This window comes from Coffea arabica, chromosome 11e, assembly GCF_036785885.1.
Source record: "Coffea arabica cultivar ET-39 chromosome 11e, Coffea Arabica ET-39 HiFi, whole genome shotgun sequence".
NCBI lineage: Eukaryota > Viridiplantae > Streptophyta > Magnoliopsida > Gentianales > Rubiaceae > Coffea > Coffea arabica.
The window spans coordinates 54,235,348-54,248,283 of NC_092331.1; the positions used below are offsets into that span (position 1 = coordinate 54,235,348).

At 36.9% G+C, this 12,936-nt stretch overlaps 2 protein-coding genes across 4 annotated transcripts; both read left to right on the forward strand.

The window, feature by feature from the left end:
- The first annotated feature begins 1,404 nt into the window (after window positions 1-1,404).
- On the forward strand, window positions 1,405-5,819 carry LOC113717854 (uncharacterized). The gene is made up of 2 exons (XM_027242679.2): window positions 1,405-2,787; window positions 4,435-5,819. The coding sequence occupies exons 1-2, from the start codon at window positions 1,576-1,578 to the stop codon at window positions 5,656-5,658; spliced, it is 2,436 nt and encodes an 811-aa protein (XP_027098480.2). The 5' UTR covers window positions 1,405-1,575; the 3' UTR covers window positions 5,659-5,819.
- A 2,910-nt stretch (window positions 5,820-8,729) lies between these two features.
- Window positions 8,730-11,365, forward strand: LOC113718017 (protein ACCELERATED CELL DEATH 6). 3 transcript variants are annotated; one of them, XM_072071612.1, is made up of 3 exons: window positions 8,730-9,620; window positions 9,938-10,521; window positions 10,633-11,365. In XM_072071612.1, exons 1-3 carry the CDS (start codon window positions 9,107-9,109, stop codon window positions 11,296-11,298), a joined length of 1,764 nt encoding a protein of 587 aa, XP_071927713.1. In that variant the 5' UTR covers window positions 8,730-9,106; the 3' UTR covers window positions 11,299-11,365. The 3 variants fall into 3 exon arrangements, with proteins under 3 accessions (XP_071927713.1, XP_027098720.2, XP_027098721.2); XM_027242919.2 differs by having other exon boundaries at window positions 8,731-9,692; XM_027242920.2 differs by having other exon boundaries at window positions 8,733-9,692; window positions 9,971-10,521.
- The last annotated feature ends 1,571 nt before the right edge of the window (window positions 11,366-12,936 follow it).

Here is a 12,936-nt window from a genome sequence, read left to right on the forward strand (position 1 = left end):
AAAATCAATTTCCAATTTACCAATTTTTTTACCGAATTCGTGATTATCAACCAATGAACACCCATAAACATAAGGGCCAGACTTGTTTGATTTGGCATGAACAAAAGGGCAAAAAAAAAAAAAAAAAAAAAGTGCAATGGCAAGAGTAGCAATGTGCAAGAAATATTAACAAGCCACTTGTCAAACTATTAGGAAACCACATGGCAAACAATGAGGCAAAGCACTAAAGTTCACTTCTTTCTTATATAATAGGTAGTTTCTTATATAATATTGGTTTTAAAAAATCAATTCCCAAATTACTAAATTTTTTTTACCGAATTCGCGATTATTGACAGATGAACACCCATAAACATAAGGGCCAGACTTGTTTTGATTTGGCAAGAACAAAAAATCAAAAAAAAAATGTGCAATGACAAGAGTAGTAATATGCAAGAAATATTAGCAAGTCACTTGTCAGGCTATTAAGAAGCCACATGGCAAGTAAGAAGGCAAAGCACTAAAGTTAACTTCTTTCTTATATTTAAAAAATCAATTCCCAAATTACCAAAATTTTTTTTTACCGAATTCGCGATTATCGACCGATGAACACCCATAAACATAAGGGCCAAATTTGTTTGATTTGGCATGAACAAAAGGCCAAAAAAAAAAAGTGCAATGGTAAGAGTAGCAATGTGCAAGAAATATTAGCAAGCCACTTGTCAAACTATTAGGAAGCTACATGGCAAGCAAGGAGTCAAAGCACTAAAATTCACTTCTTTCTTATATAATAGGTAGATTAGTAGTTGCCTTGGTGCTTAATAAGGCAGAGAATCGATGTATTCATTAGTTACCAAATATATAGCAAGGAATTTCCTTTTGGGACATCTAACTTGGCAAGGGAACTTAATAATTGAAAATCTTTAATTTTGGTCAGCACACTAATTCTTTCTAGAGTAAGTAAACCATAACAGACACTTCAACCCCCAACGAAATTCTATGCTTACTAAAAAAGGAAAAAAAAAAAGAAATGTGAAACAATCTAATTGTTATTATATATAGTGGCTACATAGTTTTTGAAGTTTTTATTCCCTTCTCATAAGGTTAATAGATTAATAGAAAAGGGAGATAAAAGAATAAATATTTATACCCTCATGGAAAATACGCCAAATTAAGAAAAGACATTACTTGATTACTTTACGTATTATCTTGAATTCACAAATTATCCAGCTAAATATTTTTCATCGTTCTTTAAATTTCTTCCTCTAATCAAAATTTTGCCTAAATTATTTTTTCATTGTTCCTTATATATCCATGTTGTATATTTTCGGGTACAAGGGGAGTGGATGAGAAGGGCGCCGAAAACCCACACAAACACACACAAAGATGGGTTTTGTGGGTTGACAAATAGCCCATCAAACTTAAAGCACAAATCCAGCCCAAGTGAGCTCCCTTCACCCACACCTCCCTCCTACAAACCCCGTAGTCCGCAAATTCACAATTCACAATTTTAAAATCCCCAAATTGATAAGCAATAGTTTCTCGATAATCAATTGAAACCGGGTCCCATTGCAGAGTAGAAAATTTCAATTCCCAGTGATGGAGTGGAAAAGAAGAAGATTAAACTCAATTGGCTCCCTTTCACGAGCAAAATATGGGATTTCCTGCAGAATTACAGCCTCAGTTCTTGACCTTCCCACATGCCTTTTGATTGATATCTTTTCAAGGCTTCCAGTCACCACAATTCTCAGCTGCAAACGTGTTTGCAAGGCATGGTACACATTTTTTTCATCAGAAACGGATTTTGCTAATGTTTATTTATCAAACCCACCTTTCAGTAGTATTGTAATGTCCTTTGGAAAGTCTGCTTTTTGTTTTCTTGAACTCAAAGCGGATTATAACTACTGCCTTCCCCGAAATAGTCCCAAGATTTTTCGAATCCCAGATGGGATTAATGAGTGGACCGTGACTTTGTTTGGTTCTAGCAATGGATTGCTTTGTTTTTCTGCTTATAGTTTAAATAAGCATGAGTATAAGGTGTATTTGTGTAATCCATTGCTTGGGGAATATGCTATGCTCCCTCTGTCAAATGTAGAGGAAAAAGACAGTAAGGTGGCGTATGGATTTGGGTTTAGTCCGAAAACGGGAGAGTATAAGGTGTTTAGAATTCTTAATAGGAAATGGAATCCGGGCAAGACTGAAGCTCAGGTTTGTACAATTGGCTTGGATAATGATTGGAGGGTCTTAAAGGAAAGTGCCCCTCTTCCGCATGCTAGGCAATTGATGGATCGGATATATGATAGATACCGAATTTGTGAAGTTACTGTTAATGGAGCTTTGCATTGGATAACTGATTATATGATTACGGGTGACTTCTTGTATTCATTTGACATTGGTGACGAAAAGATCCAGCCTGTTCCGCAACCTCGTGGTATGGTAGTTGGAAATGGTCGGGTGAGTTTGGGGGTTTTGAGGGGTTGCCTTTGTATCTATCAAATTGCTTTCCCTCCTGTGTTAGATATTTGGTCAATGAAGGAATATGGAGTTGTAGAATCATGGACTAAAGAGAGTATCATGGAAAGTTGCATTCCACCTCGCATGTATCGAAGCCTATATCTTCCCGTCGTAATTTGGAGAGCTGGAGAGATGTTTATGTGTACAGAATATGGGCACCTGTTTTCTTATAGTCTGGAAGAAAAGAGATCAACCATCGTCTCAGCTTATCTTGCGCATGATCATTATCGTTTTGCAGTTCCATATGCTCCGTGCTTCCTTTCGCTCAAGAATATTGTGAAGGCAGGAAAAGAGCAGGTACTGAGTATGAAAAATGTAGATTTTGTGCATTGCTAGTATCTTTTGACACCAAGAATAGCCTTTTGTTTTTTGAATACTGCATGTTATTAATGACTGTGGCAATGTTATTAAATATCTGTATTCATTGTCCATCAAGTTGCTCTTTGGATGATGGATAGATTTGTGTTTCCTCCCAGAGGGATCTTTGGTTTGTACTTGTCCTGTTTTACTCAACCAGACTGTTGTCTAGGTGGCAAAAAATGATAAATCCTTGTTGCATCTTGGATAATGGTAACAAATGGAATATTATTTACAGATATATATGTATTACTTGATTTAGAAGTCCACATGCTAATTATTTTTTTTACTATAATAATTTACTAGCATTTGTATAAAAAATAAAGGTTGTTTATTTTAGCAAATTGTATTGCCTTGAAGTTTTAGCGGATGATTTTCAAGCAGTTGTTGTCTCTTGAAATGTGGTAGACTCATAATTTGGTTATATTCAAATCTATAGACTGTTAAGTACGACAATATCTGCTTTTGGCCTTTCTTTTGAACTTGATGGAACTTCTGAGGCTTATGCTTGTTGTCAATGTGTAAGGCACTAGGTGGAGGGTCTTGAGAGACAGTGGTGTGATTGTGTGGGTGGTCTTACATGAAGAATAAAGAAAAGAAAATGAAGGAAGTTGAAGAAATGACAAATATACATGTATTCTTTTTCCATATTTCCCTTGAAAATTACTGCTTCTGTCTAATATGTGTTGGAGCGTAATTATCGTTGCTGCCTGCTGAGAATAGCTTAATCTGTTGGGCATAATTCTTATTTTTCTTTTAGTGATGAAATTATTGAAATAGATAACTATGCATCAGGGTTACCATACCATGGTATATGGTCTTTTTATTTGCTAAGGTGATTGTTATTTATTTATGCTGCTTAAAGTAGATGAACATGACCTTAGGGTAAAAGCTTCATCATTATTTTTTCTGTTCTAGGGGATTTTACTCAACAAACTCCCTAGTTCTAGTCTTCCATATCGCTCAAGTAAATTGCAGGTCAATATGATAACCTCCTTTTTTGTGCACTCTCCTTCACATGGTTCTCACTTCTCAGAGCTGTGGAGGAAGAGTGGATAGTTGGTAACATGAGTTCTTTGTGGAAAATATCTATCCAGAAGCAAGTTTAGCTTCCCAGTTATTAATTTGGGTAGTAATCTGGTCATTATTGCTGTTTTCTCTGCCCTTCTATGGTTCATTTGTGCCACTAATATTATGGTGTGCTTTGGCAATTGGACAATTTTAACATCTCAGTTAGTGTATTAATTGTTTGGCTATGACATTAAGGTCATTTTGGATTATGCTGTTACTACCCTCTGAAATTCATGCGTTCTTGTTCTTAGGAATATATGATAGGAACAGAAGCAATGTTAAGTGAGATCTGACATTTGTTGTTTGTACTTTGTGAGAGCAAATTCATGGTTCAGGATTATATGTATTTTTTTATGGACAGGTTTGCTCTAGATTCTTCTTGTTCTTGTTGTTCCTCTCTCTCTCTCTCTGTGAGAAGAATTTATGAATCTCATTTCTGAAATTGGCTGACAAGCTTGCATTTTAATAGCCATTTCAATCTTATTCCTCTAATCTTACTATCATGTTGCTTGGTAGGGAGTTGATACAGAGCTTAACTTTGTTCTGGAGCAAAACAACATCAAAGATGCTTCAGCAATTAAGCACTGGAGTACTACTACTGGAATTAGGGATTTGCCAATCTTCATTTTGGTGAATATTTTTTCCAGAGTCCCAAGCTCCACTGTTATATCAATCAAGTGTGTTTGCAGGACCTGGTACAACTTGATTTCAGATCCTCATTTTGCTGATAGTTACTTCACTACTCAAAAATCTGTTAGTCTTGTGCTTTCCAATAGAGATTCCATTTGCTCCTTTCTTGAACTCAAAACAGATTGCCATTGCAATGCTCAACCTAACATTGAAAAAATTCTTGAAACACCTGCCCAGTTTTCAAATAAGAGAGTAACATTTATAGGCTCTTGTAATGGCTTGATTTGTTTATCTAAAATCTCCCATTCTGTGAAGAAGTGCAAACTTTATATTTTTAATCCGCAATTGAGAGAATACACAATGCTTCCTAAGCTAAAAATATATAAAACTTGTGAAGACGTCTATGGATTTGGATATTGTCCGGCAACTGGCCATTACAAGGTCTTGAGATTTCACACTACAAAAAGGCAGCCAAAAACATCAGAAGCTCAAGTTCACACAATTGGAATTGATTATCGCTGGAGAACTATATGGAAATGCCGCCTCCATCCAGTGGCTACAAATTGGCCTAAGGACCTTAGCAAAGCACGATTTTGTGGGGTTACTCTCAAGGGAGCTCTTCATTGGATGGTTGAAGATTCTCACGATCCTTACTTCATATATTCATTTGACATGGAAGAAGAAGATGTCCATCCAATTCCATCTCCCCCAATTATTGGAGGGAGGGGCTGTTGGACTAGTCTTGGAGTTCTACGAGATTTTCTTTGTGTATTTCATGGTACTTCCAATCTTAATTTTGATATATGGTGGATGAGAGATTATGGAGTTGTGAATTCATGGACTAAGGAAAGTGTTCTGGCAAGCTACATCCCAGTTGGTCTAAAAGCTGGTGCATTTTTACCTCTTTTTGTTTGGAGAAATGATGAGATACTGATGTCTACTGATCATGGGGCTTTAGTTTCTTATTGTCCAAGAGACAGCAAATGTACTGTACTTAAGATTGAGCATAATGCTGGTGGCTACTTGACAGCAGCTCCACATTTCTCTAGTTTTCTTTCATTGAAGGCTGCTATGAAAGGTGTAGATTTGAAGGTGGTAAAGGTGAAGTGACCTTTTAGAGCCTTGTTTGTATGGATTCACTTCTTATAGTTCAGCAGTAAGTCATATTGCCTAGCAGTAAATATTCTTGCCATAACTCCTTGTAAATTTTGTTTGTGAGATCCTGTGCTATATTTGGAGTATATCATAATAATAGCTGAAAAATTACTCTATTGTTATGCTTTGTTGTGGTTTACAGCTCCTGATTGCTAACAAAGTTTTTGGCTGTTCTCCAGTTCTTTGCGCGCAGGGATTGTCACGAGTTTTTAAGAAGTTTTGATCATTTTTCTGTAAATCATTGTTAGGTTTTAAGAATTAATCTTATGATTTGTTCTCAATTCTACATTAGGAAGTTTAAACTCTTGTGGACTCCCAATTGTAGGTGGTTTTTAACCAATTATATTTTCTACATAAATTGCTTATATGGACCCCCTTCCATTTATTCATTTAGTTTGACAAATCCTTTCCGTGATCAATTTGCTATGTTGTCTGTAGGGGTAATTTTATGAGTTGTTGGTAAAGAAATCTTGTAAATTGTCCATGATTGTGCTGTAGGGATTGTGTGAATCTACTTGGTTTGGTAACCAAACCAAACTTTGGTTATTAGAAATACAAGTTGAAAATTGTAAAAGTACTTTGTCGATCTAAATAGTAAAATGTAATTTTCGTATGTACTGACTGTGTATATAATATTACGATCGAATGCATGACACACATGCAAAATTTAGATGATTTTTTTTTTCAAGATTCAGCTTTAATAGTGCTGCAAGGTCACAGCAGCTTGTTGCTTTTCTGTGAACGTAGGGGTGAGGTTTTTCTTACAAATTACAAGAAAGCCAGTTCTTACTTAACTTTTTTTACATTTCAAGTGAGATTTTTTTTCCCAGTTCAAGTGAGACTCTAATAAGTCTTACAAGCTGGAAGAAGAAAAGGGAGGGTTTTGAGAGTGGAGTCAGGAAAATCAACATTTAATTGTTCTTATCTAACATACACGTGGTATATGTTGTTGCATTTCAATTGTTATCTTTTACTACATTCCAAATATATAACTCCATTTCAGATCCTCATTTTGGTAATACTTACTTCACTACTACATGCACCATTTGTCTTGTGCTTTCAAATAGAAATTCCATTTTCTCCTTTCTTGAGCTTAAATCAGGTTCTGATCACAACGCTCAACATGGTGGTAAGAAAATTCTTGCAATGCCAGCTGAAATCTCAGATAACAGAGTAACGGTTTTGGGCTCTTGTAATGGCTTGATTTTTTTTTATCTATGATCTCTAACTCTGACCAGAAGTGCACTCTTGTTATTTTGAATCTGCAACTGCATGAGTTTGCATTCCTCCCCTAACCAAAAATTGAGAAAAGAGCTGGTGAAGATGTTTATGGATTTGGATTTAGTCCAGCAACTGGCCAGTACAAGGTCTTGAGAATTTTCACCAGAATGTGGCAGCCAAGAAAATTAGAATCTCAGGTTCACACCATTGGATTTGATGACGGCTGGGGAACTGTAGGGAAAACACTGCCCCTTTCCAATCGCTAAAAAATGGCCTGAGCATTTTAATAAAGCTTGATTTTGTGAGGCTAGTCTTCAGGGAGCTCTTCATTGGATAGTTGAAGATTCTCATTATCCTGACTTCATATAGTCATTTGACCTGGCAGAAGAAGAAGAAGGCCATCCAATTCCACCTCCCCAAATTATTGGAGGAAGAAGCTGTTGGACTAGTCTTGGAGTATTGCGAGATTGTTTTTGTGTATCCCATAGTGCTTGCCTCCCTTAGTTTAGATATATGATGGATGGAAGAGTATGGAGTTGTGACTTCATGGACTAAAGAAAGTCCTTTGGCGAACTGCATTGCCTAGCAGTATCGTAGCTGCTGTGATTTCTTCCTGCAAATATTGCTTGTGAGATTCTCGCCCCTATTTGGAATATGTCAAGATACTAACTGTAAAATGATTCGTATCATTTGTGCACTGTTGTGGTCTAAATCTCCTGATTGGTAACAAAGTTGCTCTCTCTTTCTCTTCGTGTGTAGCAGTGACAATTGCAACAGCAGCATCTTGGTTGCCCTTCACCGAATTTTCTAAGTTGTCGCTATGGCAACTTTTCAGATGGTAGAGCATTATTCTTATTGATGGAAGATAGTAGAGCTGCAGTGATTTGCACAAATCTGTTTGATTTGGTTTTGAGAAACGCTATCAATTGAATCATGTAAAAGGCCTTTTGCGGCCTTGTTTGGAAAACAAGTTTTTTTACCTAGTTTGTCTGTTACAAGTTTTTTAACAATTAATTATAGTAATCTCAAAAAACTTCTTAAAGTTTTTAAACTATACACTTCAAAATATCCAAAAATTTTCACACTTCAAAAATTTTTTCTACAACTTCTACAATAAGTTACAATAAAATTTTAGACAAACACCTAAAAAACTCACTTGCCAAATGGGGTAAATATTTGGATGGAATATAACATTCTGGCTTATGATTTTGTTGTTTTCCCATGCTTTGAAATATGATTAACTGGCAGACAATTGTTTCATGATTTTTTTCCTTCCCTTTTTCAGAATGTCGCTTAAATCTTGTACAACTTGATGATGTGTCTAATATTGCTGGGACATCTTTGCTTCGAACTGGCAAAGTCATATGGTCAGCTGTGACTTTGTTGCCTCTCTCTAACTATATGTGTTTCAGGAGCTATTGCACTTGATCAACCAATTCTTGAAACTTTTTAAAGTTGACTATCACTCATGGAAATTCAAGATTGGACTGCATAGCTAGTTGGCAAAGTTCTACTTCCTTGGAAACTATTTGGATTGTAGTTTATTTATCAACTTTTATTTATTTATATAATTAGCATATTTTTCAATCACCTTTTTATTTTTATTTTTCCTATGACATATAAAAAAAATGTTATGATATTTTTTTTAAAAAAAAATTACTCAGCTAAGAATGACCGTACACTCAAACGTAATTTTCTCGCTGTGGCCATGCCCAGTATGTGGATTTCATATATCAAGATGAAGTAAAAGATAGAATGTCTGACAAAAAGAAAAAAAATCAGAAAATCGTAATTGCCTGCCATCTTTGACCTCGATCCACCATCAAGTCATCAACACTAAAATTTCCTGGCTTTTTCGAGGTCATTTCTCTTCTTTCTTGTTTCCTGGGCATTTCTCTCCTGATAATCTTTCATTTTTGGTTGCTTTCCTTTGCTTTCTTGGTTTCACACTCACCTCAGCTCAATTATCCTCTGTCCTCCATTCACTGTGGTGTAAACAATTACGAATGCAGCACCTTTTTTCTTTTGGCAGTGATTTACTAGTGGATCTTTTCTCAATAGCGTAGAAAATTTTCCTGCAAGAAATTTCTTGAAAGCTTCCCATGTCAGGTCATCCATCCCTTCTGCGATCTACTTTGACAATAAATAGGTGGTGCAAAAGCTACTTATTCAGAAAAGGCAAATGGATCCTCAATTATACAAAGCAGCGCAATCGGGTGATTCAGATGTTATCAGACGGTGTGCAGATCAACTTGATTCTCAGCTTACTCCGAACCAAAATACAGTCCTTCACATATTAGCACAATTCTGTGACTCTTCATATGCTGTTGAGCAGATTCTCGGAATAAACCACTCCTTGCTGTGCAAACAAAATGCAAAAGGCAATACTGCCCTGCATGTAGCTGCTAGAAACCGGTACTCTGGTGTCGTGCGAGCTCTTATTGATTGCGCAAAAAATGGTGAAAAGCCTGATAAACATAACTCTGAAGGGTGGATAAAGATGCTTAGACTGACTAATGACAATAGAGACACAGCCCTTCATTTGGCTGTAAGGACAAACTGCTATGACATTGTGGAACTCTTGGTAAAAGAAGATGATGAGCTTCCACAGCCCCGGAACAAGGCAGGGGAGAGCCCTCTTTATCTTGCTGTTGAGAGGGGATATCACGATATTGTGGATCTGATTTTAGGAACTTGTAAGTCACCATCTTATCATGGTCCTCATTTTACAACGGCTTTGCATCGTGCAGCAATGGGGAACTCCTTAGGTAATGCTTAGCTTAGAATAAATTGAAGAGCATATTATGTCTTAAACTCTCTCTAGTCTCTGTTCAGTAATCATCTTAGTTAAAACAAACAAAAATGGTGGTTTCATGACTCATGAGTTAAACTTTTTTAGTCCAACTAATAGTTGTATGGATAGATGTGTAGGAATCCCTTGACAATTTTGAAATTCTTTATTGTTCTTCTCTTAGTCAACATGGAGTTCTTATAGAAGTGAATCTTGAATCAGTGAGAAAATATTTTCAATCTGGTGATTGCACAGAATGCGTGAAATTGCTATTAGGCAAGTTGCCAAATCTCACGAAGGAGGCAGATCGTGATGGACAGACTGCATTACATATTGCTGCAAAACTTGGTCACCAGGAAGTTATAAAATTACTACTCTCAGCAGATAAGTCTGTGGCCTATATCAGGTCTTGCCAGGTATACTCCATGACTAAATCCAAAACGTCCAAGACAGCCCTACATGTAGCAGTGAAGTATGGGCATTTAAATGTGGTAAAAGAAATTTTATCACACTGCCCTGATTGTTGGGAGATGTGCAATGGCGATAACCAGAACATTCTTCATCTTGCTGTGGCAAAAGAACAGAAACAATTGTTGGACTTCATCTTAGACAACGTTTGGGCTTCTGAACTCATCAATGAGGGGGACCTTGGTGGAAATACTCCTCTCCATCTTTATGCTGCTACTAAAAATTTGGATGGCTGTAATCTCATAAGTCACATCCATGCAGATAAGAATGCCTTCAATTTTGCTAATTTCACTCCGCTAGATGTGGTCGTACAAACTCCTGATCAGACTGAAAGACTGGTAAGTATCTTCAGCTATTCAGTACTTGTTCAGACTTCTTATGAATTTCTGCAGTTGATTCTGTGCAAAAATTAATAACTGCTGCCATTTTTCAATCTCGTGTTCTTTCAGAATGTAATCAAGGATGAGCTGGAGAGAAATGGTGCTACTCGAGGATTTCGCCGTAGTGGAACTAGATTGAAAGGAAAGCGTGAAGAAGCACTTTACAAAAGCAACCAATGTAATCAACTAGCAAAAGATTCGAAAAGAAAAGATGACACTTATTTGATAGTTGCTGCACTGATAGTAACAGTCACTTTTGCGGCTGGTTTTACTGTTCCAGGAGGGTATGAAAGTAGTGATGGTCCAAATAAAGGCATGGCAGTTCTAAGACACAAACCATCTTTTATTGTCTTTGTAATTGCGGATATGATTGCCTTGGCATACGCCTCAGCAGCAGTTTTTCTACAATTTAAGTTTTCACCCTCAGAAGTTGACTGTGAACGCTGGTTATGGTACAGTAAGAGTAATACTCATTGGAACATTAGAGTCGCCCTGATGGCAATGGTGACAGCATTTGTTTCTGGCCTGTTTGCTGTGCTATCATCACCGTTAATCAAAGCCTTAGTATGTTATTCAGGAATCACTTCATTTCTTGTGTTTATGGGATTTTTTGTGATTTTTACAACGGAAGATTACTACTTTTGGCTCCGAAATGCTGGAAATCGGTGTAAGATCATTTTGTCATTGTGGTGTGGAAGACTTCGGATTGCAATTGTTAGGTTCCGGAGTTGGTGATTTGTACTGGTCTTTCATGTAGTAAAATGAAGTGAATGTTGTTAATGGGAACACTTACTCTTTAAAATGCTCGGGATACCGTCAACACCAGCTTTTTCCTTTACCTTCTACCAAGACACTACTGACACTACCCAAATTCTAATTTCCATGTTGCCATTGCGTTGTACAGGCTTCTCAGTCCCCAAGGAAAGTAATTGGATTGACTACTTATTAGCCGTTTCTGTGATTCTTCATTTGCAGTTGAAAAAAATTGAATTAATTATTTCCCTGCTGCATGAATCCAGTGCAAAAGGTGAGACTGCACTCCGTATAGCTGCCAGAAACAGACATTCCAGTGTCTACAAGCAGTTATCAATAGCAAACAGGATTGTCAAATACATTGCCGAATCAAGCAAGCAGTTGCTTAGGCAGACTAAAAGGAGACTAAAAGCAGTTTTTTTGACCCCCGGAATGAGGACAGGGGAACTCTGCATAATTTTCATCCGGAGGAAATATCATTCCATAACTGATCTTATTTGGAAAATTTGAAGTCAAAACTGTCCAATTTATGCTGGCCTTTCTCGTAAAATTGCCTTGAATTCTGCAACAATAACCATTTCTAAGGTAAATTTATTCTTGGAATAGGACATGGGGTAAATTATTCTAGTTCTTTCATTTCTGACATATTTGCAGAGCCCTTCTCTTCTGTTTACAATATCAAACTGTATTCTAAGATGGATCTGGGGCAACATAAGTAAATTTAGGAACAGTCTTAGTGCATGCATCGGTCGTCATCATTTAATAAGAAGATTAAATTTTGCCATACACAATTTATGCCTCAAAAGTGTGCACTCCTCTCACACGGGCATAAAATCGAAATTGTACTACACCCAATAGGAGGACTACACTGGTTCCTGTCAAATTGGACCTTCAAAGAACAACATAGGGTGTCATTGTATCAATTTTGCATCTTTCGAAAATCATCCTTTCGACATATCATGAATAAAAGTAGATTTCAAGGAATCGACGGAAAAAAACTTGACAATTTTTACCTTCTTCTAATTCTCAATCTTAAGCATTGAAGCAAGTAAGCTATGAAGTTCAAGCTTGAAGAATGGACCTTTATTGTGCTCCCCAAAGGACAGTAGCATACCAAATCTTAGATTGAACATACAAGTACGTGAACTAAGCATGGACAATAGCTTAAAGCGTATAGAGCAGGGGTGAACTAAGCATGGACATATGATGGTACATATACAAAATACTCTATGATGGTAAACATATAAGGTACAATCCACTGGGACTTCTGTCCCTGCCCCTTTTCCATGAGAGCAGTGGAGAGTTAAATTATTTGTTTCCAGGATTGTCACTTGGCTCTCTTTATTGAAATCAAACTTTCCTTGTAAGTTACAGATCTAAAACGAGTGTAATGCCCAAGAAAAACATCAAAGTTCTGGAGTTGCAGACTTGCAGGCATGCACTGAGGGTACACAAATAAACTCTTTTGTGGACTTGCTAACCAGAAGAAGCTCATCCTTCCAAAAAAACCAGCATGTTCCTGAAGGCAGTGAGCTCAGGTCCAGTCGAATACACCTTCATCCTAGACTCCTCAACACGGTACTCCTCCATCACCCATACGCCAACATGCTCCTCTGCTAT